The sequence below is a fragment of the Phyllobates terribilis genome, unplaced genomic scaffold, assembly GCF_046119375.1.
Source record: "Phyllobates terribilis strain yellow unplaced genomic scaffold, ASM4611937v1 Scaffold_3__8_contigs__length_932513732, whole genome shotgun sequence".
NCBI lineage: Eukaryota > Metazoa > Chordata > Amphibia > Anura > Dendrobatidae > Phyllobates > Phyllobates terribilis.
In genome coordinates, this window is record NW_027362763.1 from 68241288 (window position 1) to 68267963 (window position 26676).

The window sequence follows — 26676 nt, forward strand, 5'->3', positions numbered from 1 at the left end:
AAAGTGAAATGATGATTTGGTGCCGGGCAGCTATTGGTCTGAGAGGTAGAGATTACCAGGCAATGGTAGAACCAGTTTACTCAGACAGTAGGCCCACCATTTTGACAGCACGGGGGGTGGTCAATGTACGCCATGGGAGGGTGCCCGTTCGCATAATAAATATCGGGAAGAGGGAAGTGTACCTGCCCCGGTATGCCACGCTAGCCAAATTGTATACCATCAATCAAGATTCCATACAGTCCGTAGAACCCTTGCCTCCATCTTCCCCGGAGGAAGGTAACGGCTCTAAGAAAACGATGGAGGACTGGTGTCAGCAACTACATTTGGGTACTGACTCCACTCCCTCACACCAGAAACAGGGAGTCTATCGGGTGGTTCAAGTGTACGAGAGAGTGTTTAGTAAACACCCGTTAGATTTTGGGCGAGTCAAGGGGGTAGAACACCACATCCCCACGGGAGACCATCCTCCCATAAAAGAGAGGTATCGACCCATACCCCCTGCACACTACCAACACGCCAAGGGGATGCTTAGAGACATGAAGGAGGCTGGGGTGATCAGGGATAGCTGTAGCCCCTGGGCAGCTCCACTAGTCTTAGTCAAAAAGAAAGACAACACCATGAGGATGTGTGTAGATTACCGGAAAATCAACCGTATCACACACAAGGATGCGTACCCCTTACCAAGGATAGAGGAGTCTTTGGCTGCTTTAAGATCTGCTAACTTCTTCTCTACCTTGGATCTCACTAGTGGGTACTGGCAGGTTCCTGTAGCAGAGGCGGACCGGGAGAAGACCGCATTCACCACCCCGATGGGACTTAGCGAATTTACCTGCATGCCGTTCGGGCTCTGCAACGCACCAGGAACGTTCCAACGATTAATGGAGTGCTGTCTGGGCCACAGAAACTTCGAGACGGTCTTGTTGTACCTGGACGATGTCATCGTATATTCCAAGACGTATGAGGACCACCTGAAACACCTGGCGGAAGTGTTCGAAGCTCTGGCAAGCTACGGCCTAAAGGTGAAACCCTCCAAGTGCCACCTCCTGAAACCAAAGGTGCAGTACCTGGGACACGTGGTGAGCGCTGACGGAGTGGCTCCCGACCCTGATAAGATCACCGCAATTAAGGAATGGCCAAGTCCCTCCAGTGTAAAAGAAGTGCGGCAGTTCCTCGGGTTGGTAGGCTATTACCGCAGATTCATCCCCGGTTTCACCAAAAAGGCAGCTCCTATGCAGGACCTCCTGATAGGCCAGTCCCGGAAGGCCAAGAACCAGAAGCCACCCTTCAGATGGGAGAAGTTAGAAGAAGAGTCCTTCCACCAGCTGAAGATGGCCCTCACGGGGGATGAAATCCTGGCGTACCCTGATTACAGCCAGCCCTTTATCCTCTACACCGACGCAAGTAACATCGGGCTAGGAGCCGTGTTGTCCCAGATCCAGCAGGGGAAAGAACGAGTAATCGCTTACGCCAGCCGAAAACTGCGACCTACCGAGAGAAACCCTGAGAATTACAGCTCATTTAAGCTAGAGTTCCTGGCAGTGGTGTGGGCAGTCACCGAACGCTTTAAGCACTACCTCGCTTCTTCCCGGTTCATCGTGTACACGGATAACAACCCGTTGACACACCTGGACACGGCAAGACTCAGTGCCCTAGAGCAGAGATGGATGGCCCGTCTGTCCAACTACGAGTTCACAATCAAATACCGGGCAGGACGCTCCAATACCAACGCGGACGCCCTGTCCAGGATGCCAAACCTACCGGACGTAGGAGAAGATCCAGAGGGACTGGAAGAAGTTGAACTCCCCGCGTTCCACCGTCATGGGACTATCCAGTATTCCCATCGGGTAAAGCGTAAGCAAGCCGCTACGTTTAACCCCTTGCCTCACTACAACTGGGAGGAAACGCAAGACAGTGACCCTGCCGTCCGACTGGTGAAGGAGATGCTGACTCGGCCAGAGGCTCGCCTTGACCCAGACGCTCCGGAGGAAGCCAAGCAACTATGGGCTGAGAAGAGTCGACTGTTCCTTTACAAGGGGAAGTTGTGCCGCAGAATGGTTAACTCCCGGACGCATGAACTAATCTGGCAAGTAGTGGTGCCACGAAGAGACGCAGCCATGGTGATGGAGGCATACCACGACGGGGCTGGACACTTCGGATGGAAGAAGCTGGAGTTCCTGCTGCGCGAGCGGTTTCACTGGGTAGGCATGAGGGGAACCATCGAGAGGTGGTGCAGAGACTGTGGCCCGTGCAACCTAAGAAGGAAGGACCGTGCCAGCCAGAAGACTCCCCTGCAGTCCATCGTCACCCGGCAGCCGTTGGAACTGGTAGCCTTGGATCATGTAAAACTGACCCCAAGCAGAAGTGGCTACGTCTACGCACTAACCATCGTGGATCACTACTCCCGGTTCTTGGTTGTCGTCCCCGTCAAGGACTTAACAGCTCGAACAGCAGCTAGAGCCTTCCAGCAGCATTTCTGCCGTCCACACGGGTACCCGGACCAAGTGTTGACAGACCAGGGACCTGCCTTTGAAGCGGAGGTCTTCCAAGAATTCTGCACTCTGTATGGCTGCCGGAAGATAAGGACAACACCCTATCATCCGCAAACTAATGGACTTTGTGAGAAAATGAACCAGGTGGTAATGGATCTTCTGAAAACGTTGCCCCTGGAAGAACGCAGTCTGTGGCCTGAGAAGCTGCCCGATCTGGTGGACCTATACAACCACATCCCGGTAGGTTCCACCAACTGTACCCCGGCTTACCTAATGAGGGCGAGACCTGGTAAGTTACCTGTTGACCTGGAAATGGGAGTCCTGACACCCGAGGACACTTCACCAGAAGCAGACTGGGACACAGAGAGGCAGCTGCAGTACCGGAGAGTACAGGAGAGTGTGGAGCGAAGTCTCTGTCAGGCTAGGGAAAGACAAGAGAAAACTTACAACCAGTATGCTCCCGCTGTTCCCCTGGTACCCGGAGAGCAGGTCTTGAAGAGAAAAAGACGGCTCCACAAGTTGGACGACCAGTGGGAGAAGGACCCGTACACCGTACTGCCCTCAAGCCACGACAACCCAAAGGTCTGTACCATCAGTAAAGACGGAGGGGAAACCACGACCATTGTATCCCGGGATCACCTGAAAAAGTGTCCCGAACAGCTACGGAACCCTGAAGAGGAACAAGAAGACCCTCGACCCGTAGAGGAAAGGGAAGACATGGTTAGTACTGTGCTCGGAGACTTCCCTCGGTCTTGGACTCAAGTCAATGGCGCAGTTGTGGTACCCGTACTCACCTTCCTCCAACCAGCATCCCAAGCACCTACGGAGCGAAAGGTAGAGCTGGAAGAGCAGCCGGTCCAGGAGGCAGAAGACTCCACACAAGCAGAACAGGAGGATCAACCCTCTGCTTATAGTGAGCCTGCCGTACCCCTAGTGAGCCAAGGAGCCAGTAGACAGCTGCCCAGTTTACCCTTGACAGCTCCTACACCCTGTAGTTCAGGGCTAGACAGGCAGCTCCGTAGGTCCACTAGGGCCACTAGAGGCCAGTTACCCGCACGTTGGAGGATTTGAAGTGTATAAATTGTTTTATTTGTGGTTACCTGTTTTTCTTGTTGCTTGTGTATAATTATGTGTTTCTAGTTGTTTATAGGAGTCTTTGGTGGATTTACCGGGAATCCTGTGTACATAGTTGGAGCCTAACCCAGGACGGACTAAAGACTGTTAAGGACTCGGGGTAGGACAGACCCCTACCTGGTTACGTCTCCCTGTTTTGGTGAAATGGACACCTTGCTTTTCTTCAAAAACTGCACCCGGTTGCGGACACGCCGTGACCATCTTTATATGTTTTTCTTATTGTACTATTATTGTTTATACCTTGTTATGTTTTTCCAAAAATATGTTTAGTCCCGGAGTACTAAATTTCACTAGGGGGGAATGTGACACCCCAGGGGTCTGGTTGCCACAGTGATAGAGATATTACGTCTGAGAGCAGGTGGGAGGTCTCTTGGTCAGGGATCCTATGCATGCCACACCTCCTGCCCAGTCCTGGGAGGGGAAGAACTTCCCCTATATAAACCTAGGGCTGAGGCAGGGTTAGGGAGTAGAGAAGAAGTAGAGACAGAGAAGCAGATATAGGAAAAGAACATCAGGAGCTCTGTGGGAACAGTGCTACAAGGAGTCAGGGGCTGGCAGCTGCAGAGCTCGCCCTGACTGAGAAGTATCACCGGACCCGGAGTCCGAGGCTGTGGGGACTAATCTCTACCCAGCAGCAGAAACCGACCGGCAGGGGATGGCAGGTCCTCTGGCCCAGAAACCCGAAGGCACGGTCACACGCGTGGGACCAGCACCGCCATCGTGGAGCGGAAGCCATTAGAAGGCCCCAAGTCACCGGCCATACGGGTGAGCACCACACGGTACACTCAGGGACGTGGGCTACTTTTACCCGCCTCTAGCAAGGTAGCCAGAAGAGTACAGTTAGTTGGGAAGGCCTACAACTCCGCCTGGCCAGGGGAGATCCCATCTGCTCAAGGACTGACCAGGCCCCGATTGCTAGCAAGTACTCCGGGAGGGTCTATCTTTGTCACCAGTAAAGACCCTGAACTACACCGCATCGTCTCTGAGTGGTTCCTGCTACCCCCATCATCCACGTCGGCTGCCCTGAGGCCATACCCCTCCCGTTGAGGGTTATACCATCCACGCTGCACCATCCTTCCACCGGCCTCAGCGGTCTGCCCTTCAGCGGCAGCTCCATAGCTGCATTCAACGGGTGGCGTAGTCATCCACCATCTACTGCTAATAGACTGCCACTTAGTCTGACTCCCTGGGCACGGACCGGGTCACCGCCACGAGACTACTACCCCCATCTGATCCGGCTCCGGGTAGGCTCCCGCGTGCGCAACGCTGCGCGACTCAGGCCCAGGGGCGCGTCACTAGTAGGGAGGATTTTCTATATTATTGTTAAAATTGTCTCTTCGCCACCTATTGGAAGCAGCAATCCTAAGGTTCATTAACCCCTTTAATAGTAATAGTACGCACAGGCTTTAATCCCCCGGATCTGTGAGGGCTCCGGCGCTGATCCCGCACGAACCGAGCACATGTCAGCTGATTATTACAGCTGAAATGTGCCCGCAACAGCCGCGGCTGTTAACTAGTTAAATGCCACTGTCAATTTCCGACAGCGGCATTTAACATTGCCGCTCCGGAAGTGCGTCACTTACCCCGCCCTTCGGCGACCCTGTCACGTGATCGCGGGTCACCGATGGGTGGTCATGACAACCCTGGGTCTGCAGCTTATCCCAGTAGTTGTCATGAGCTGGTCGCTATGAGCGCCACCTAGTGGTCGGCGCTCATAGTACAGGAGCATTTCTGCTGCACACAGGGGATCTACTCGTCCCCTGTATGTAGCAGAGGCAATCGGACAGTTGCTGATTCTAGTCTCCTATGGAGACTATAGAATCAAGCAAAAAGTGAAGAAAGAAATATATTTAAAAATATAAAAAAAATTAAAAAAATATAAAAGTTTAAATCACCCACCTTTTGCCCCATTCAAAATAAAATAATAATAATAAAAAAACAAATACACATATTTGGTATCGCCAGATTAAGAATCGCCCGATCTATCAATATAAAAGAAGAATTAATCCGATCGGTAAACGGCGGAACAAGAAAAAAATTCTAAACACCAGAATTATGTTTTTTGTTTCTGCAAAATTGCAATAAAATGCAATAACTGGCTATTAAAACATCGGATCTACCCCAAAATTGTATCAATAAAAACTTCAGCTTGGTGTGCAAAAAATAAGCCCTCACCTGGCCCCAGATCCTGAAAAATGGAGACGCTACGGGTCTTGGAAAATGGCACCATTTTTTTTTTTTTTTTACCAAATTTTGGAATTTTTTTTCACCACTTAAATAAAAAAGAACCTATACATCTTTGATATCTACGAACTCATAATGACCTGGAGAATCATAATGGCAGGTCAGTTTTAGCATTCAGTGAACGTGGTAAAAAAAAAAAAAAAAAAAACATCTGTGCTATTGCTCTTTTTTAGCAATTTCACCGCACTTGGATTTTTTTCCCGTTTTCTCCATACAAGATATGGTAAAACTAGTAATGGCCTTGAAAAGTACAACTCGTTCCGCAAAAAATAAGCCCTCACACGGCCATATTGACCAAAAACTAAAAACGCTATGGCTCTGGGAACAAGGGGAGCAAAAAACGAAAATGCAAAAAAGGAAAATCCCAGGGTTGCGAAAGGTTAAAGAATAGTGTTTGACGTCATTAGAGCCGAAAGTTCTGGCCTACCGTGCGGTCTGGGACATTTTTGCGCATGCAAGTACAAGAGGTCACAACATCTTGTCGTCGAGATGGGCATCGCGACCTTACAAGGGCAAAACCCTCCCAAGCTTCAGATGACTGATGAAGGTTTGATTGACCGAAACGTCTTATTATTTTTGGAATTTCTTTGAACAATTAAAAATTCACTTGTTTTGCACGAAGAATACGAGTGCCAAGTTTTTCTTTTACTATTTATGGATTGGGGTGCTACTTGTGCACCGAAAGAAACCCAGAAGTGCAGTGTCTGTTCTCAGCATTCAAAGAACACAGGCTGCCTGCATATATACTATACAAGTATCAGCAAACAAAAAGTGATTCCCCAGGGTTAAAGATTTCTCTTATTCCAAATTAGAAATGAGCGAACATTCAATGTTCGGTTCGGAAATGTTTGCCAAATATTTTGACATTCGCAGAATTTATTTGTCGATTAATTAGTCAAATATTTCCGAATGCCATATGATTCAATGGGGGGGACAAAAAGAAAGCATATGCAACATCTTCAAATGGGCCCAAAAGCTGCCCAAAAATATCAAATAAGGGGTAGACACGAGGAAAGTCCCATCAATCGACCCAGAGTACAAGCACTATAATTACTATTACTATAACAGCGACATTTATTCCGTGGCACGTTACATGTCAAAAGGGGTCACCGACAGGTACAAGAGGAGAGAGGACTCTGCCTGCGAGGGCGCACAAACAATGTACAAGGGATGGGTGAGGGTACAGTAGGTCAGGGTACAGCTAGTCGTGCAGCGATATGCTGGATCAAGGCATACCGCAGATTGTACACTTGTCACAAGAAGTGGGTCTTCAGCTTCCTTTTCAAGGTTTCCAGAGTAGGCGACAGTCTGATGTGTTGGGGTACAGTGTTACACAGTGAGTGAGATGCACGGGACAAATCTTGTATGCGATTGTGACAAAAAGAGATAAGAGGGAAGTAGAGGAGGAGATCTTGGAAAGATGGGAGGTTGCGAGCAGGTAACTAGAACAGGGAGACTAGGTCACACATGTATGTAGGAGACAGATTTTCGATGGCTTGGTATGCCAAAGTTAGGCTTTCCAAATGGAGTCTCTGGGAAACAGGGAGCTAGCTCAGGGATTGACAGAGGGGAGAAGCCTGGGAATAGAGGGGTAACAGGTGGTTAATCGGCCAGCACAGTTTCGGATAGATTGGAGTTTTGCAAGAATGGTAGAAGGGAGGCCACAGAGCAGGAGCTTGTAGTAGTCAAGACAGGAGATGATGAGTGCGTGCACTGATGTTTTTCTAGATTCTTGGTTGAGGAATGTGCTTATCCACAGGATACTTTGGAATTGGAGTCGGCAGCAAGTGGAAAAGGCTTGGATCTGAATTTTGAAGGGCAGATCAGCGTCAAGCTTGCGGGACTGGGGAGAGTGAGCAGCCATTCACTTTGATGGATAGGTTAGTTGGGGATAATGAATGAGGTGGTGGAAAGATGATGCATTCTGTTTTATCCATGTTAATTTTTACAAATCTAGCAAAGAAAGATGAAATATAGGACACACATTGTGGGATTCTGGTTAGTAAGGAGCTGATATCAGGTCCATAGAGGTAGATTTGAGTGTCATCAGCATAGAGGTGATACTGAAAGCCATGAAACTATGAGCTGTCCCAGGCCTAAGGTGTAGTCTTGCTTGGATTTGGAAGTTAGTAGGTCGTTGGTGACTTTAATCAGGGCAGTTTTAGTAGAATGGTGAAGTCGGAAGCCATATTGTAAGCGGTTAAAGAGGGAGCAGGAGGAGAGGTGAGAGGACAGTTCAAAATAGACGTGTTGATCCAATAGTTTGGAGGCATAGGGGAGAAGTGAAATGGGGTGATAGCTAAACACAGGATGGTTCAAGGGGGGGACACCATCTCCTGATAGAGGCCACCAACTCCTTATCTTGCTGCTGGTAATTTTCTATGGGAACCAGCTTGGCTCCAACCAGCCTGGAATATTTCCAGTGAACTATGGCATGACGCCATGGTATTAGCAGTGCTCACAATACCAGTAGTGAAGCGATCCACAATTTTCTTCTCTGTAATTTTATTTGGTAGACTGAGTTGCTGCCCAAAAACATTAGTTTCTCACAAAGGAGCTAAAGATACTGAGTGGTAGTAGGTGCAAGTTTCTCCAACATGTTAGATATCAGAGGGAGAACAGAGAGGGCAACACAGTGCCTCAGTGGTTAGCAATAAAGCCTTGCAGCGTTGGGGTCCTGGGTGCAAATCCCAGCAAGAACAACATCTGCAGGGATTTTGTATGTTCTCCTTGTGTTTGCGTGGGCTTCCCTTCAGTAAAAAAGCAGCCATAGAGTGTCCAGGGACCGTCACATAGACTTTTCTTAGCCAGAGCTGCTTCTCGGCAGGGTTAGACAGGCCCACTAGAGAACCGGAGAATGCTCTAGTGGGCCCTGGCTTCTCCACCAGGAGAGTTCATGGTGTAAACCTTACAGGTTGTGATGATGAAGAGGCCACCCATCTCCATAGTATTTTATTACTTGGAATGCAAGCGCAAATATGCAGCCAGCCATTCACCCAAGCACAGGCCGCAATACTATGCTGCCACATTTCTGGACAGCTGCTTGCACTTGAAATGTTGCCTTTTAGACTCGCGGAGGCAGAAGCTTTTCACAGCCTCATTGCAGTGGTCCAGTCTCCATATTTGATCCCCAACTGCCAATATTTCTCCTGGTGTTGTCCCTGCCTTCCACAAGCATGGGTGCCAAAACATTACCCATGCCCTCCTCAGTGCACTTAGTGAGAGGGACCGCCTAACCACAAACACGTGGACAAGTGAATGTGGCCAGGGATTGTACATCTCATTGGAGCCAGTGCACATTAAAAAAGCAGCCATAAAGTATCCGGGAACCTTCCCACACACTTTTCTTAGCCAGGGATGCTTCTTGGCAGGGTTGGACAGGCCCACCAGAGAACCGGAGACTCCTCCAGTAGGCCCTGGCTTCTCCTTCAGGAGAGTTCATAGGGCAAACCTTGCAGATGCTATGGGGGTTCTTTAGCGGGGAAGAAAGGTGATCCCTCAGAATCAAAACCTCTGGTCGACCCAATCTTCTTCAGTCTGACACTGCTTCTCGGTGAGAGTTGTATTTCACCACAGGCATATTCTTTAGCTTGGTGAAAGGACTTGCATAGAGGGAAACCGTATCTACTCTGGCTGTCATTTCTCCCAGGAAGTCCTCTAATGCAGCTTGTTGCATAAGCAATGGCAGCCCATCCAACATCAGCTCACACTTCTCGGTGGTGCTTAGTTACAGACAAAGATCTTTCTTTACGCCTTCAATTTAATCACTACAGAGTTGGACAGTGGCCTGATCTGCAATGCATTTTAAGAAAAAATGTGCATAAGCAAAGCCACAGTTTAGGCCACTGAAAGTCATTAAGCGAAACTCATACAGCTTTCCCACAGACTGAAAGAGGGGTATCAAGACTTCCAAGGCAGCCAGAGTTCCCTGCCCTCCCTAAGAGGATTACTGTCCATGTCCTCCTCCTCACCCTCCTCCTCCTCATTATCACCCAATCTGCATTGAGATGAGATGAGATGAGGCTGGGTTGCATAGTTCCTTGGTCTGCATTCAATGCCTCCACTTTAACTGTGAGCACCGAGCATTTCAATAGACAGAGAAGCGGGATGGTGATGCTAATTATGGTGTCATCGCTGCTCACCATCTTGGTGGAGTCCTCAAAGTTTTGGAGGATGGCACAGATGTCAGACATCCATGCCCACTCATCAGCTCTTATGTGCAGAGGCTGACCTGAATACCTGAATGCCGATGGGCGTGTTGAAGCTGGTACTCAACAACTGCCCTCTGATGCTCACAAATCCTTCCCAACATCTGCAACGTTGATTTACAACATGTGGTGACATCGCACAACAGTTGGTGAGCTGGAAGCTGCAAATGCTGCTGAAGCATTTCTAGGGTGGCGGAAGCTATAGCTGACTTTTTGAAATGAGCATACATGCGTTGTACTTTCACAAGCAGCTCTGGCAGATTTGGGTAGGTTTTGTTACAATGGCTCATACATCTGACCAATATACTGGTGAGGGCCATGTCCAAACTGTAACCGGGGCCAAAAGGATTCTAGTTACACCACTGCCGTTAACCCATTTCTCTTGGCATAGTGATAGAAGTATACATACCCGAATCATCCTGCTTTCCATGATCCTGACATTTTCATTCACTAGATTCATGAGTTTCAGGATTGTAGGATCATCATATTCATATCTGTGATCCAGCAGGATGGACACAATTATGTTGGCCACAGCAGCATTTATGATAGTTTGATTATTGAATGGTTTCCCTGAAAATACAACAAGGGGAAGTTTTTGGAGCAAGGAATTAAAATAAAGTATGTTACAAAACAAAATAAAACCTATTTCTTTCCAACTTTTTATGTCATGTAGGAGGGTCACTGGTAATGTGCTGGAGGGGAAATATGATTCACTGAGGTTATTAGCTTCAGTGATATGAACCTGGACGTTTGCACCAGCATGTTATGTGCTGAGAGGGATTAATCGGCTATGAAGGGCAAGGTTTATTGTGAACTGTATCACTATATCTGTGTTTGTTTTTTCCATCTTGTGTTTATAAGTCTAGTGACCATCTGCCTTTATATTCCAGCTCCACCTTTTTGGCTGTGCTGGACTTTAGTGTTGTTTGACTGTTTTGCTAGCTAGGTGCTTCGGTTCATATCTCTCAGTTCGCTTGGTCCTTTGGGACCTCTAGTACCTTTTTGTCAGTTTATCTTTCATTTTCTGCAACAACTTTCTCTGTTCAGGAGGTGTCCCTTTTTGTTCCAGTCTTTAGTTCTTTTAGGGACCCCCTCCCTTTATTCTATAGGTCTTCGTTCAGACTAGCCTAGGACTAAGGCAGGTCTGTTCGCTAGGAACAGGCTGCCCACTACATCATAGGGATTCAGCTTAGCCTTACTGTAGGGAAAGCTTTCCCCTTCTTTCCTTAGTTCTTGTTGCAGATCATAACAGTAAGTCCAGCCCAAAAAAAAAAATTAAGGAAATATTAATACGGGGATCAGTATGGTTCCATCCAGGATTTGGCTCAACGCTTGCAGGGGCTGACTCTGGAGGTGGCCGAGCTCCAGCAACACGTGATTAGCTGTTCCGAAGCACATTTTGTGGAACCCAAGGTAGGACTGCCGGATGTATTTTATGGTAAACAGCAAAATTTTTTTTCCTTTTAAAATGCTTGTTTGTTATATTTTCATTTGAGACCAAGGTCCTCTGGGAATGAATCACAGCGCATTGGTTTTATTATGTCACTTTTGCGCAATGAACCACAAGGGTGGGCCTTTTCTCTTCAACCTAATGATCCATGTTTGAGGTCGGTAGAAGAGTTTTTTTCAGCTATGGGTCTATTATATGACAATCCTGATCGAATCTCATCTGCTGAAGCAGAACTCAGGCGTTTGAATCAGGGGTCAGATGATGCTGAGATTTATTGCACACACTTTAGAAGGTGGGCTTCTGAAGTCAGATGGAATGATCCTGCTCTGAAATGTCTAGTTCTTTCTGAGTGAAAGGGTTAAGGATTTGCTAACTGCATTCCCTGCATCTGAGACTCTGCAGGATGCCATGCAATTAGCTGTTCGTGTGGATAGGAGGCTGAGATCTAGGCAGAATGAGGTAAAGACTCCTGTAATGCTAGATCCTAGCTCCCAGAAAATCTGCTCAGATGGCGGAGAATTGATGAAGGTTAGGACGAGGTCGCTCCGCTCTCAGGAAAGAGACCAGAGGTTCGCCGAAGGATTAAGTCTTTATTGTGGTGAAGCTGACCATTTGATTAAGTATTGTGAGCTTCGTTTAAGTAAAGAAAATGAAAAGGTCAGTTACACCCTTATAGCTTGTTTACGCTCTGCAGGAGTATTTCTTTCAGGGAGTACTACTTTGCAGGAAAATTTGATTGAATTTCTGGTATTTGTGGATTGTGGTTCAACACTTAATGTGATTGATAAAGGGTTTTTGGAAAAACTTAAATTGAAATCCAAACCTTTGTCATCACCTATCTCTGTGATTGCTATTGATAACACTCACTTGAAATGTATTACTCACAAGGTTGCTGCATTTCCCCTCACTATCAATGGTCTTCACCAAGAAATTTTGGACTTGGTTGTATTAGATAATTTACCCTCTCTGGTCATTCTAGTATATGCTTGGTTAAAACTGCACAATCCTTTGCTGGACTGGTCTACTAATATGATTAAGTCTTGGAGTCCGAAATGCTATGATAAATGTTGTAATGGTGGCATTGCGGTTGTGGGAAAAGGGGAGTTACCTGCACCTATTCAAGATTTTTGGAGGGTTTTTTTCTGAGGAGGAGTCGCAAGTTCTACCTCCTCATAGAGATTGCGCCATTGAGTGTATTCCGGGAGCTACACTTCCCAAGAGCTGCTTGTTTAATCTAACTATCCCAGAAAGAAAGACCTTGGAGGAGTACATACAGACGAGCCTGGCTGCTGGTCACATTAGACCTTCTAAGTCGCCTGTGGCAGTTGGATTTTTCTTTGTTGAAAAAAAAGGACGGGGATTTGCGTCCATGTCTGGATTTTCGTGAAATTAATAAGATTACCATACGAAATTGCTTCCCATTGCCGTTAATTCCTGACTTGTTTAACCAGTTAGTGGGGGCCAAGTGGTTCTCTAAAATTGATGTACGGGGGGGGAATACAATTTGTTACGAGTGAAGGAGTGTGATGAGTGGAAAACTGTTTTCAACACTCCGGTAGGTCATTTTGAGAATCTGGTGATGCCTTTCTGTCTTACCAATGCACCTGCATTCTTTCAGAACCTTATTAATGACATTTTGAGACCTTTGATTGGTAAGAATGTGGTTCTGTATTTGGATGACATTTTGAATTATTCGCCAGATCTGGAGTCCCTTTGGCATAGTGTACGTGAAGTTTTTCAGTTATTGAGTGATAATTCACTCTTTGCTAAGCTGGAGAAATGTGAGTTTGCAGTGCAGAGAATTAGTTTTTTGGGCTACATTGTCTCCAGCGAGAGCTTTGAGATGGACCCGGTGAAGGTTCAGGCTGTGCTGGAATGGCCTAGGCCTATTGGTTTGAAATCAATACAGAGATTTTTGGGTTTTGCCAATTATTACAGCAAATTCATTAAGAATTTTTCTGTAATTGTTAAGCCTCTAACCGATCTCAACAGGAAAGGTGCGAATACGGTGCAATGGACTACTGAGGGCATTGAAGCGTTTAAGTATCTCAAAGAGAGGTTCAGTTCAGCCCCTATCCTTATGCAGCCTGATGAGACCAAACCTTTTTTGGTCGAGGTCGATGCTTCATTGGTGGGGGTCGGAGCAGTTTTGTCTCAGGAGAACAGGGATGGAGTAGATCCTTGTGCCTTCTTTTCGAAAAAAATTTCGGAAGCCAAATTGAATTATGATGTTAGAAATCGGGAGTTGCCGGCTATTAAACTCGCGTTTGAACATTGGCGTCATTTATGGAGGGCGCTTGATTTCCTATTCGGTTTTTCACAGATGATAAGAGTTTGATCTATCTGGATGCTGCCAAGTGCTTGAATGCCCGTCAAGCTAGGTGGGTACTTTTTTTTTCTCGGTTTAATTTTTCTGTTACCTATATCCCTGGTACTAAGAATGTTAAAGTCGATGCTATATCTCGCAGCTTCTCTCCTTTGGTCGGTGCTGAGGAGGAGAACATTTTACAGAAAGGAATTGTGGTGGCGGCATTGGACTCCGTTTTAGAGAATGGGATTCTAAAATCTCAAGATGATGCTCTATCTAACACTCCCCATGGGAGGTTGTTTGCGACTAGAACCTTTAGGAGAGACTTGTTTGTGGAGTATCATGAGTCTCGGTTGGCAGGTCATCCAGAGATTTCTGAAACTAAGAGACTTATCAGTCGCAGTTTTTGGTGGCCTGGATGGCAGAAAAAAGTCATCAAGTGGGTGCGTCAATGTACGGAGTGTGCTAGGTCAAAGGCTTCACATACTCCTGCTGCGGGGTTGCTTTACCCTTTGGAGAGTGCCTTGGATGCACTCACAATGGATTTTCTCACTGATCTTCCCGTGTCCGAGGGTTTTACTGTCATCTGGGTGGTCGTGGACCATTTCAGTAAGATGGGTCATTTGGTTCCACTCATTAAGTTACCCTGCGCCAAGATTCTCGCTAAGACGTTTGTTAAGGAGATTGTCAAGCTTCATGGCCTTCCCACGAATATTGTTTCTGATAGAGGACCTCAGTTTGTGGCTCACTTTTGGCGTGCTTTTTGTGACAGGTTGGGAGTCCATTAGTCATTTTCGTCTAGGTATCATCCTGAGTCTAATGGACAGACTGAAAGAAAGAACCAGGATGTAGAACAGTTTTTGCAATGTTTTGCATTGGACAATCAAGAGGTGTGGTCTGAGTTTCTGCCTCTAGCAGAATTTGCTCTTAACAATCATACATCCTCCTCTGCTGGGTGTTCTCCTTTTTTTAGTTGTATTGGGAGACATCCGTCTTTTATTTCATTCTCCAGATTGTGGTCGGCGGTGCCGGAGAAGAATTATTCCGGTGAGTTGGAGAGAGTTTGGACTAATGTATGTTGCAACCTTCAAGAGGCTAACAAGAAGTCCAAGAAGTATTTTGACAGGAAATGAAAGGAGGTTTTGTTTACTGTGGTTGACATGGTTTGGTTGTCATCAAGGAACCTACGGTTGACGATTCCCTCTAAAACACTGGGTCCTAAGTAGAGATGAGCGGTGTTCGACTAGAACTGTTCGCCAATCTCAAATTCGAGCTGTTTTGGGCGGTGTTTGAGTAGTTCGACGAACCCAAACGATTTGCAAAAAATTCGGTTGTTCGAGGTTATATTCGATAACTGTTCGTGCAACATAAGCGTGTCCTGCATGTCTGGCTCTATTTAGAGCACCAATCATGCAGGGATTGTCTGCCACTCACTGTAATGCCACAGCCATGGTGGTTGTGGCATTACAGTGATTGCCCAAATCGAAAGGAACAGTGCTCACAGTGAAACATGAAAAGCCGGCAATTCAGCAGCGGCATTCACCGGTACCCGACAATTTAGAACCAAAAGAATAGAGTATCACACATAGAATAGATAGATAGAAACATGTCAGTCACATATATAAGAAGTACAGTGACAGTGTTGGTTACTGTTCTTGTCATTTAGTATTAAAGGATTTATTAAAAAAAATATAAGTGTTTTCATGTACCGTCTCTTTAAAAAAGCCGGCCGACAATTCAGCAGCGGTACCCGACAATTCATAACAGAAAGAATAGAGCATCACACATAGATTAGATACATAGAAACATGTCAGTCAGATGTGTAAGAAGTTCAGTGATGGTGTTGGTTACCGTACTTGTCATTTAGTGTTAAAATAAAGTATTTATTAAAAAAAAATTGCCTTGGGGTTCCCCGTAATTTTAGTCTCTAGCGGAGGTTAAGCAGACAGCTGGGGCAGATGTTTGAAGCCTGGGAAGGGGGTAATACCCACAAAGCTTCCCAGGTTACTAATATCAACCCCCAGCTGAATACCTAGCCTTTACTAGCTATTAAAATGGGGGACCCCAAAAAAATTACGTGGGGTCCCCCTATTTTAATAGCAAGCAAAGGCTAGGCAGACAGCTGGGGGCTGATATTAATAGCCCAGGAAGGGTACCATGAATATTGGCCCCCTCCCAGGCTAGAAACACCAGCCGTCAGCCGCCCCAGAAATGGCGCATCCACAGGATGCGCCAATTCTGGCACTTAGCCTCGCTCTTCCCACTACCCTGTAGCGGTGGCAGTGGGGTAATGGGGTTGGGGTTGATGTCAGCTTATAATGCCAGCTGACATCAAGACCAGGTTAGTAATGGAGAAACGTCTATAAGACACCCCCATTAATAACCCCATAGTCAAAGTTACAAAAAACCACAAACACCCAGAATAAAGTCCTTTAATTTAAATAAAGACACAATTCTTTATTGCTCTATATTAAACCATACTTACCATCACGCCCATTCCAGCTAAACCCAACGATCTCCTGCAATAAAAGTAAAATAATAAAACAACATCATCCTTACCTTTCCATGGTTCCCACGACCGCTTCAGCTCTGCTACATTCACATGACAGGCTGGACCGCAGAAGAACGATGCCATCCAGCTTGCCATGCCGCAGAGACTGAGAAGCGCAGGCATGCTTGCGCTCCTCAGTGTCTGGCTGTGACGGCATCCAGATGAGCCGAGTTCATGTCCAATGAACTCAGCTCACCTCATGCACGTCACTGTCAGCGTGGGAAAAGTCTCCTGCGCATGCGGTGAGTGCAGGAGAATTTTCCCACGCTGTCAGTGACGTGCATGAGGTAAGCACATGTCCAATGAACTCGGCTCACCTCATTCACGTCACTGACAGCATGGGAAAATTCTCCTTCTCATGCGGTGAGTGCAGGAGAATTTTCCCACGCTGTCAGTGACGTGCATGAGGTGAGCACATGTCCAATGAACTCAGCTCACCTCATGCACGTCACTGACAGCGTGGGAAAATTCTCAGCGCTCAGCGCTTGAGCAGGAGAATTCTCCCACGCTGGGATGGCATTGAGATGACAGTCTGGATCACAGCTGAGCGCTGCCATCCAGCATGCCATCATTCATAGACACTGCAGAGCGCAGTCATGCTTGCGCTCTGCAGTGTCTCTGAAGGATGACAAGCTGGATGGCAGCGCTCAGCTGTGATCCAGCCTGTCTTCTCAATGCCATCCCAGCGTGGGAGAATCCTCCTGCTCAAGCGCTGAGCGCTGAGAATTTTCCCACGCTGTCAGTGACGTGCATGAGGTGAGCCGAGTTCATTGGACATGAGCTCACCTCATGCACGTCACTGACAGCGTGGGAAAATTCTCCTGCACTCACCGCATGAGCAGGAGAATTTTCCCACGCTGTCAGTGACGTGCATGAGGTGAGCTGAGTTCATTGGACATGAACTCGGCTTATCTAGATGCCGTCACAGATAGACACTGAGGAGCGCAAGCACGCCTGCGCTTCTCAGTGTCTGCCGCATGGCAAGCTGGATGTCAGCGTTCGTCTGCGGTCCAGCCTGTCATGTGAATGTAGCAGAGCTGTAGCTGTCGTGGGAACGATGGATAGGTAAGGATGATGTTGCTTTATTATTTTACTTTTATTGCAGGAGATCGTTGGCTTCAGCTGGAATGGGCGTGATGGTAAGTATGGTTTAATTTAGAACAATAAAGAATTGTGTCTTTATTTCAATTAAAGGACTTTATTCTGGGTGTTTGTGTTTTTTTGTAACTTTGACTATGGGGTTAGTAATGGGGGTGTCTTATAGACGCCTCTCCATTACTAACCTGGGCTTGATGTCAGCTGGCATTATAAGCTGACATCAACCCCAACCCTATTACCCCACTGCCACCGCTACAGGGCAGTGGGAAGAGCGAGGCTAAGTGCCAGAATTGGCGCATCCTGTGGATGCGCCATTTCTGGGGCGGCTGACGGCTGGTGTTTCTAGCCTGGGAGGGGGCCAATATTCATGGCACCCTTCCTGGGCTATTAATATCAGCCCCCAGCTGTCTGCCTAGCCTTTGCTTGCTATTAAAATAGGGGGACCCCACGTCATTTTTTTGTGGTCCCCCATTTTAATAGCTAGTAAAGGCTAGGTATTCAGCTGGGGGTTGATATTAGTAGCCTGGGAAGCTCCGTGGTTATTACCCCCTTCCCAGGCTTCAAACATCTGCCCCAGCCGTCTGCTTAACCTCCGCTAGAGATTAAATTTACGGTGAACCCCACGCCAATTTTTTTTTAATAAATACTTTATTTTAACACTAAATGACAAGTACAGTAATCAACACTTTCACTGTACTTATTATAAATGTGACTGACATGTTTCTATCTATCTAATCTATGTGAGATGCTCTATTCTTTCTGTTATAAATTGTCGGGTAACGATGCTGAATTGCCGGCCGGCTTTTTTAAAGAGACGGTGCATGAAAACACTAATATTTTTTTAAATAAATTCTTTAACACTAAATGACAAGTACAGTAACCAACACTGTCATTGTACTTCTTATATATGTGACTGACATGTTTCCATATATCTAATCTTTGTGTGATGCTCTATTCCTTCTTGTCTAAATTGTCGGGTACCGGTGTATGCCGCTGCTGAATTGCCGGCCGGCTTTTTTAAAGAGAGTGTCTTCTGAGCAGTTTTTCAGCTTTTGGACACCTTTGAAGGTGTTTTCTATGTGTTTCTATGTGTTTTTGTTTGCCTGCCATTGGTTTTAACGCTGTTCGACGGTGTTCGACGGTGTTCTAAGGTGTTCGACGAACAGTTCCTCGAGCATCCCGGTGTTCGTCGAACCGAACCGAACCCGAACACTACGTGGGTGGCTCAACACTAGTCCTAAGTTTGTGGGTCCATTTATAATGCTTCAGGTTGTTAACCCTTTTGCAGTTAGGTTGTATGTTCCTACTACTTGTAAGTTTAACCCTGTATTTCATGTTTCCTTGTTGAAAAAGGCAGATGTATCTGATAAGGATGCCACAGTCTCAGTTTTTTCTGTGGTGGAAGACAGCGAATATGAAATTTCACAAATCTTGAATCCAAGATGGCATAGAGGGAGAGTACAATATCTCGTCTCCCTGAAGGGTTTCGGTCCCGAAGATAACTCCTGGGTAAGTGCGGATGATGTCTCTGCTCCTAGGCTTGTTAGAGCTTTCCACAAGAGGTTTCCGGATAGGCCTGGGCCTGGAGGATCCTCGTAAAAGAGAGGGTACTGTTAGAACCCTCCTGTTTGTTTTTTCCATCATGTGTTTTGCGATCACGTGACCATCTGCCTTTATATTCCAGCTCCGCCTTTTTGGCTGTGCTGGACTTCAGTGTTGTTTGACTGTTTTGCTAGCCAGGTGCATCTGTGCCTATCTCTCAGTTTTCTTGGTCCTTTGGGACCTCTAGTACCTTTTTGTCAGTTTTTCTTTCGTTTTCTGCAACAACTTTCTCTGTTCAGGAGGTGTCCCTTTTTTTTCCAGTCCTTAGTTCTTTTATGGACCCCTTCCCTTTATTCTATAGGTCTTCATTCAGACTAACCTAGGACTAAGGCGGGTCTGTTCGCTAGGAACAGGCTGCCCGCTATGTCGTAGGGATTCAGCTTAGTCTTACTGTAGGGAAAGCTTTCCCCTTCTTTCCGTAGTTCGTGTTGCAGATTATAACAATATCTCCACCCCAGAGTGTGGTCCAGGAGGTAAAGTAGAAACATTTGAACTCATTGGTTGCTCCTTGTGTTCTGAAGGAGAATGGATATCCAGAGTTGGGCTCTTGCTTAAAAGAGCTAAACCATGATTTTCAAGAGGAAGGACCCTGTAGTTATATGAACTGGAATGAATGCTGTTTGTTTAGGCCAACAAGACTGAATATGTTAATTTTGTTTTGGACTGGTTTATGAGGCATATGTAAATAAACCAGTTGAAGATTTAAACATAATTCATTCCTGTGACTACCTCGTTAAACAGCCGAGTGAGCCGATCTACCAAAGTCATTACCGCTATGTGGTGTTATTCTGATTAATGTTTTCATTACTTTAATGCATATAAAGTAAAAATCAAATGACTTTCAACACACCCTTGATAAGAAAAATTAAACCAAAATCCCGCCCTTCCACTTTGTCTATCCAGCTCCCATGCAGACCCAGATGTATCAATACATGAAGACATTTTATGAACCAAATTACCTCCATAAGATCTGAATGTCTGTACTAAGCAGTCACACTCTTCAGTGATCTTGTTTTCTATGTCTTTCTTCCCCATGCCATAGTCTCGTAATGTGGACAGCGTGAATCTCCTCATCACTCTCCAGTTCTCTCCATTGGAGAAGAGGATACCTGCATAGAGTGAGCAAAATGTTACTGCTATTAGAATAAGAGCTAAAAACTGATGCTATGGGATAAGCCCAAGCCAGTGTTCCAGCCTTGAGGAGTTTTGTATAGAACAGTATGTGGCTCAGAAGTAGTGTTGAGCCACCCCCGTAGTATTCGGGTTTGGTTCGTCGAACACCGGTATGTTCGCCGAACTGTTCGTCGAACTGTTCATCGAACATCGTCGAACTGTTCGTCGAACACAGTTAAAACAAATGGCAGGCAAACAAAAACACATAGAAACACATAGAAAACACCTTCAAAGGTGTCCAAATGCTGACAAACTGCTCAGAAGACACAAATAACACATGGAAAAGTGAGAAGTAAATATAGTCATGCGAAAAGAAAGAGCTGAGGAGTAAAAGGAGAGGGAGACACAGATATAGGCATGTCATGCTCTTCGAAACCAAAAAAGTGAGAAGCCGACATGGCCAGTCCGTTCCTGCCCGTGCGACCTCCGTGTCGCTGGGTTTGTGCCAGAGCTGAGGTGGACCCTGACGGCCAGCCCCCCTCTCCCAATACTGGTGCCTGTCCGCTGGTGGGTCGAGCCCCCCCGCTGTGGAGGCAGGTCTAAGCTCTGTAATTTAAATTGTCTCTCTAATTTGAATGAATACACTTTAAATCCTTTTACTAGGATCTATTGGAGGGCAAGTCTGATGCCAGCAGCCGCGGGAATTATAGCTCCAGTAGCGTCCACTAAAGCTGCTGCAGTTATAAAGCTTTTATAAGGATCGAGCTTGACGGTCCACCGCAAGGCGTTCTGCCGCCAATCTCAGCCCCTGTGCCTTGGGGTGCCTCCCCTGATGCTCTTCACTGAGTGTCCCGGGGGCCCGAAGCATTTCCTTTGAAAAAATTAAGTGTCCAAACTACAGGTGGTGTAGCTTGCTTAACAGCTGGGATAATCCGCTGACTAGCAGACACTGCTACTAGGCCCAAAGTATTGCCTGGGCTAGATGCAGTTAAAAATATATAATTAGATCTACCGGCGGTGGCTACTCCGCTGACTAGCAGACACTGAAGCTGTGCAGCAGACCTCTGATTCCCAGGCTATAGTATGAGTAAACAGCTCTTCAGACTCAACCATCTGTGTTACCCCAAGCCATAGTGTATGTACTTTCTTACGGTTAAAAGTGGGGGTAGAGACCCGACCCTCCGCGAATTGACGATGCCAAAGTCATGTAAAACACAGCAAGGGGACTCCAAAAAGAGTCTCCATTTTTTCCAAAAATTGTGGCACAGACACCACTTAAGTGGTATCAATTGTCCCAGAGTTGCTTAAAAATGGTTGGTGAGGTGATTTTCCAAAATCCTAAAGCTTTTAGTCTCCCCAGGATGACACAGTTGGGGCAGATGGTGGTTGGACCGGCCCGCTAGGCCGCATTGTAGCACAGTGAGCTTCGCACTGCAACTTATGCTTCATATCCATGTGTCCATAGTACTCAAACTATTGTTTTTTTGGCCTCTACTTAGCTTTTGGTGACAAATGTTACAGATAACATGAGTTGGGTCATCCTTAGACATCTCAAAAAATGCCCAGGCTATGCAAGGTTTAGAGCCCATGGGACTCTGCTACTAGCAATACTATGAAATGATTGGCTGGGTTAGATGCAGTAAAAAATTATTATTAGATACACAGGCGGTGCAGCTTGCTTCACAGCTGGGCTACTATTCTGACTAGCAGACACTGAAGCTTTGGAGCAGACCTCTGAGTATACAGCTCTTCAGACTCAACCGTCTGTGATACCCCAAGCCAATGTTTATGTAGTTTCTTACAGTTAAAGGGGGGTGGGGGGGACTCAACCCACCTGTAACTGACGATGCCAACGTCACGTAAAACACGGCAAGGGGACTCCAAAAAGAGTCTCCATTTTTTCCAAAAATTTGTGTCACAGACACCACTTTAAACTAGAGATGGGGGGGGAAACCAAGGAAATAGGTCGGATGTGAGGCAAGCAAGGGGGAAGGGGAGAAGTGAATATAATGAGGGTGGAGAGGGGGGTGGGGATAGTACAGTTAGATCGTTAGAGAAGAATAGGATGCTAAATAACCCCAAAGTTTTATCTTGCATGCTGACCAACGCAAGAAGCCTGACCAATAAGGCGGATGAGCTGCGGGCGCTTATATCGGAGGAGAGGTATGACATTGTAGGTATAACAGAGACTTGGCTAGACGATAGCTACGACTGGGCGGTAAATTTATTAGATTATAGTTTATTTAGAAGGGACCGGAAACAGGGGAAAGGCGGAGGAGTCTGCTTATATGTAAAGTCATGTCTAAAACCCAGACTAAGGGAAGATATAGGAGAGGGAGAAGAGGGGGTGGAGTCCATGTGGGTAGAGATAGAGGGGGCAAAAAATAATAATAAAATATTACTGGGGGTCTGCTATAAGCCACCAAATATAACAGAGGAGAATGAGAATCTGCTATTAGGACAAATAGACAAAGTAGCAAAACATAATGAAGTGATTGTAATGGGGGATTTCAACTACCCGGATATTGACTGGGAAAGAGAAACCTGTAGATCTCAGAAAGGAAAAAGGTTCTTGACAAATATTAAGGATAATTATCTCTCCCAACTAGTGCAGGAACCAATGAGAGGGAAGGCCGTGTTGGACTTAATATTGACAAATAGGCCTGATAGAATAACTGAGGTACAGATAGGGGGGCACCTAGGTAATAGCGATCATAATATTATCGACTTCAAAATGCCCTTCAGTAGGGTTATCAATAAGGGAACAACAAAAAACATTAAACTTTAGGAGGGCGAAGTTTGATCAGCTGATAGAAAACCTTCAACTTATTGACTGGGACAAAGTACTTAATCAATGGAATACAAATAGTAAATGGGAAACCTTCTAAAGAATTCTGAATACTCAGTGCGAGAGGTATATACCGTATGGTAATAAAAGGGCCAGAAATAAGCGGAAACCAATATGGTTGAACAAGAACGTAAAAGGGGCGTTAAATAGCAAAAAAGAGGCATTCAAGAGATTAAAACAGGAAAACAGTAAGGAGGCACTAATGTGTTACAAGGAAAACACAAGAACCTGTAAAAAACAAATAAAAATAGCGAAGGAGGAAACAGAGAAACGTATTGCTAGGGAAAGTAGATCAAATCCCAAACTGTTCTTTACGTATATAAATAGTAAAAGGATTAAATCGGATAATATTGGACCGATAAAAAGTGAGGAAGGCAAAATCATAGAGAAAGATGAGGATAAAGCTAATCTATTAAATAATTTTTTTTCGACAACTTTCACAAAGGAAATAGAACTAACTGGAGAAATGAGAAGTGACAAGCTTAATCCTCCACTAAGTATGACAAATCTAACCCAAGTTGAGGTACAGAAACGCCTCAGTAACATTAAAATAAAGAAATCACCAGGACCTGATGGCATACACCCACGGGTACTAAGGCAACTAAGTAATGTGATAGACAGACCGTTATATCTTATATTTAAGGACTCTGTTGAGACTGGGTCTGTACCACTTGATTGGCGACAGGCGAATGTAGTGCCAATATTCAAAAAGGGAGCGAAAAGTGACGCCGGAAACTATCGGCCGGTGAGTCTGACGTCCGTTGTGGGCAAAATTTTTGAAAGCTTCATTAAAGAGGCAATTATGGAGCATCTTGATGCTAATCATCTTTTAATCCCGAGCCAACATGGATTCATGAGGAATCGCTCCTGCCAAACAAACCTGATTGACTTCTACGAGGAGGTTAGCTCTCGAGTAGATCAGGGGGAACCAGTGGATGTCGTGTATCTCGACTTCTCAAAAGCGTTCAATAGCGTGCCACATAATAGGTTGGTATACAAAATGAGAATGATGGGGCTGGGGGAAAATGTCTGGAAGTGGGTAACTAACTGGCTAAAGGATAGAAGGCAGAGGGTAGTTATAAATGGAATATACTCAGATTGGGTAAGCATCACTAGTGGGGTACCACAGGGGTCTGTACTAGGCCCAATGTTATTTAATATCTTTATTAACGACATAGTCAACGGGATAAATAGTAAAATATCAATATTTGCAGATGACACAAAGTTATGTAAAACAATTAATACAAAAAGGACAGTGCAGACCTACAGAGGGACTTGGATAAGCTGGGTAGGTGGAGCATTAAATGGCAAATGAGGTTTAATGAGGAGAAATGTAAGGTCATACATATGGGAAGGAAAAATGGAAGTCACCAGTACTCACTGAATGGGAAATCATTGGGGAATTCAGGGATGGAGAAGGACTTGGGCATCTTGATTGATAGCAAACTAAATTGGAGTGCCCAAAAGTCAGGCGGCTGCTGTAAGGGTAAACAGGGTAATGGGATGTATCAGAAGAGGTATAGCTGCAAAGGATGAGAACATTGTTCTTCCACTGTACAAAGCACTGGTCAGACCATACTTGGAATACTGTGCTCAGTTATGGGCCCCAATATATAGAAAGGATATAAATGAGCTTGAAAAGGTACAAAGGAGGGCAACAAAATTAATAAAGGGAATGGAGGGACTGCAATACCCAGAGAGGTTGGCAAAACTAGGACTATTCAGCCTGGAAAAGAGAAGGTTGAGGGGGGACATAATAAATGTGTACAAATATGTTAGGGGACAGTATAGAGATCTTGCCCGGGATTTGTTCAAAAGGAGGGATATTACGGTAACAAGAGGGCATTCACTAAGACTGGAAGAGAAAAGCTTTCAGCATCAGCATAGGAAGGGGTTCTTTACGGTATGAGCAGTGAGAATATGGAATTCACTGAGTGAGGAGACGGTAATGTCAGATTCACTACACCAGTTCAAGCGGGGACTGGATGCATTTCTAGATACCAGGCAGATTTCAGCGTATACTTAAAAATAAAATAAAATAGTAGGTTGATACAGGGATTTATTCTGACTGCTGGTTTCAGAGTCGGGAGGGAATTTTTCCTCAGGTGAAGATTGGCTAAATCATTTGAGGTTTTTGCCCTCCTCTGGATCAACTTTAGCAATTACAGAACTAACAGGTCGAACTTGATGGGCAAGTCTTTATTCGGCTTTACAAACTATGTTACTATGTTACTTAACTGGCGTCAATTAACCCAGAGTTGCTTAAAACAGTTGGTGAGGTGATTTTACCAAATCCTCAAGCTTTTACTCTCCCCAGGATGACACAGGGGTAGAAAAGTCCTTGCGGATCTATGATTTGTTCATCTTTATGAACGTAAGTCTGTCTACATTCTCAGTGGACATCCGCGTGTGCTTATCTGTCAGCACACCATCAGCAGTGCTGAACACACGTTCAGAGAGAACCCTGGCTGTGGGGCACGACAAGATCTCCAAGGCGTGAGTGGCGATCTCAGGCCATTTTTCCAGATTGGAAGCCCAAAATGAGCAAGGGTCCAGTGACACAGTCATGGCTTCAATGTTTACTTGGAGATACTCCTGTACCATCGTCTCTAGGCGTTGACTATGTGTCAGACTTCTTGTCTCCTGTTGCAAAGGATGGGCTAAAAAAGTGGTGAAATGATTGCACAAAATTGCTGTTACCAGCAGATACTGTGTTTCTGTTACGGTTTGAGTGCTGAAGACTCGACAGTCCCACGGTTGGCAAGTTAGAACTGTGAGATTCACTACGTGCACCCCTGGTGTTTTGTGGAAAAGCACATGTAAGATTCTGCAACAGTCTCTGCTGGTAGTCCTGCATGTGTGAATCCTTTCTATGGCAGGAATAATTTCTGCAAATTTACTTTTGTACCGGGGATCTAACAGTGTGGCAACCCAGTAGTCAGGATTATTTCGAATTCTGGAGCATCCAGAAGCATTAAGTCCCTGTTGTGTTGGTGGCGAGGTAAGAAACATGCTTCCTTCCTCTGCCCTCTCCCCCCAACCTCGCACAACAGAAATGTGATCAAGGTCTCCCTCATCTGATGAGTCTTCCATGCCAATCGCCAGTTCGTCCTCCACTTCTTCCTGAGCTCCTGCACCTTCCTCAACAGTTTGGCTGCTACCATGTGCCCTAGTTAATCCCTCTCCCCCACCCTCCCATGCCTGCCACCTTGGTGCTGCCGACCGTCTGGACCTTGCAGATGTTAGCCCTTCCGCATACAACTCCTCCTCCTCTACATCCTCCACTTCCTCTTGTCCCACCACCTGACTCCGAATTCTGTTTAACGTGTGCTCCAGCATGTAAATCACCGGAATAGTAAGGCTGATAATGGCATCGTCAGCACTAAACATCTTCGTCGCCATTTCAAAACTGTGCAGAATGGTGCATAGGTCCCTGATCTGAGACCACTCCTCCAGCGTGATTTGCCTCACCTCTGGATCTCGTTGGCCCAGGCTATACGTCACAACGTATTGCACCAGTGCTTGTCGGTGCTGCCACAGTCGCTGTAAAATGTGCAGAGTTGAATTCCACCATGTCAGCACATCACATTTCAGAACTGTTGGGCCCAACGACTTCTGTAGAGATGTAAGT

The 26676-nt window shown here is 45.9% G+C and overlaps 1 protein-coding gene across 1 annotated transcript in view; it reads right to left on the minus strand.

The window, feature by feature from the left end:
* The window catches only part of LOC141258819 (cytochrome P450 2C5-like), a 68540-nt gene that overhangs the window by 27089 nt on the left and 14775 nt on the right, over positions 1–26676 (minus strand). The window contains exons 4-5 of the mRNA XM_073673976.1: positions 20044–20193; positions 10485–10645 (exon numbers count right to left, since the gene is read on the minus strand). Of these exons, the coding sequence (XP_073530077.1) occupies positions 10485–10645; positions 20044–20193 (311 nt within the window). The remainder of the gene's footprint in view (positions 1–10484; positions 10646–20043; positions 20194–26676) is intronic.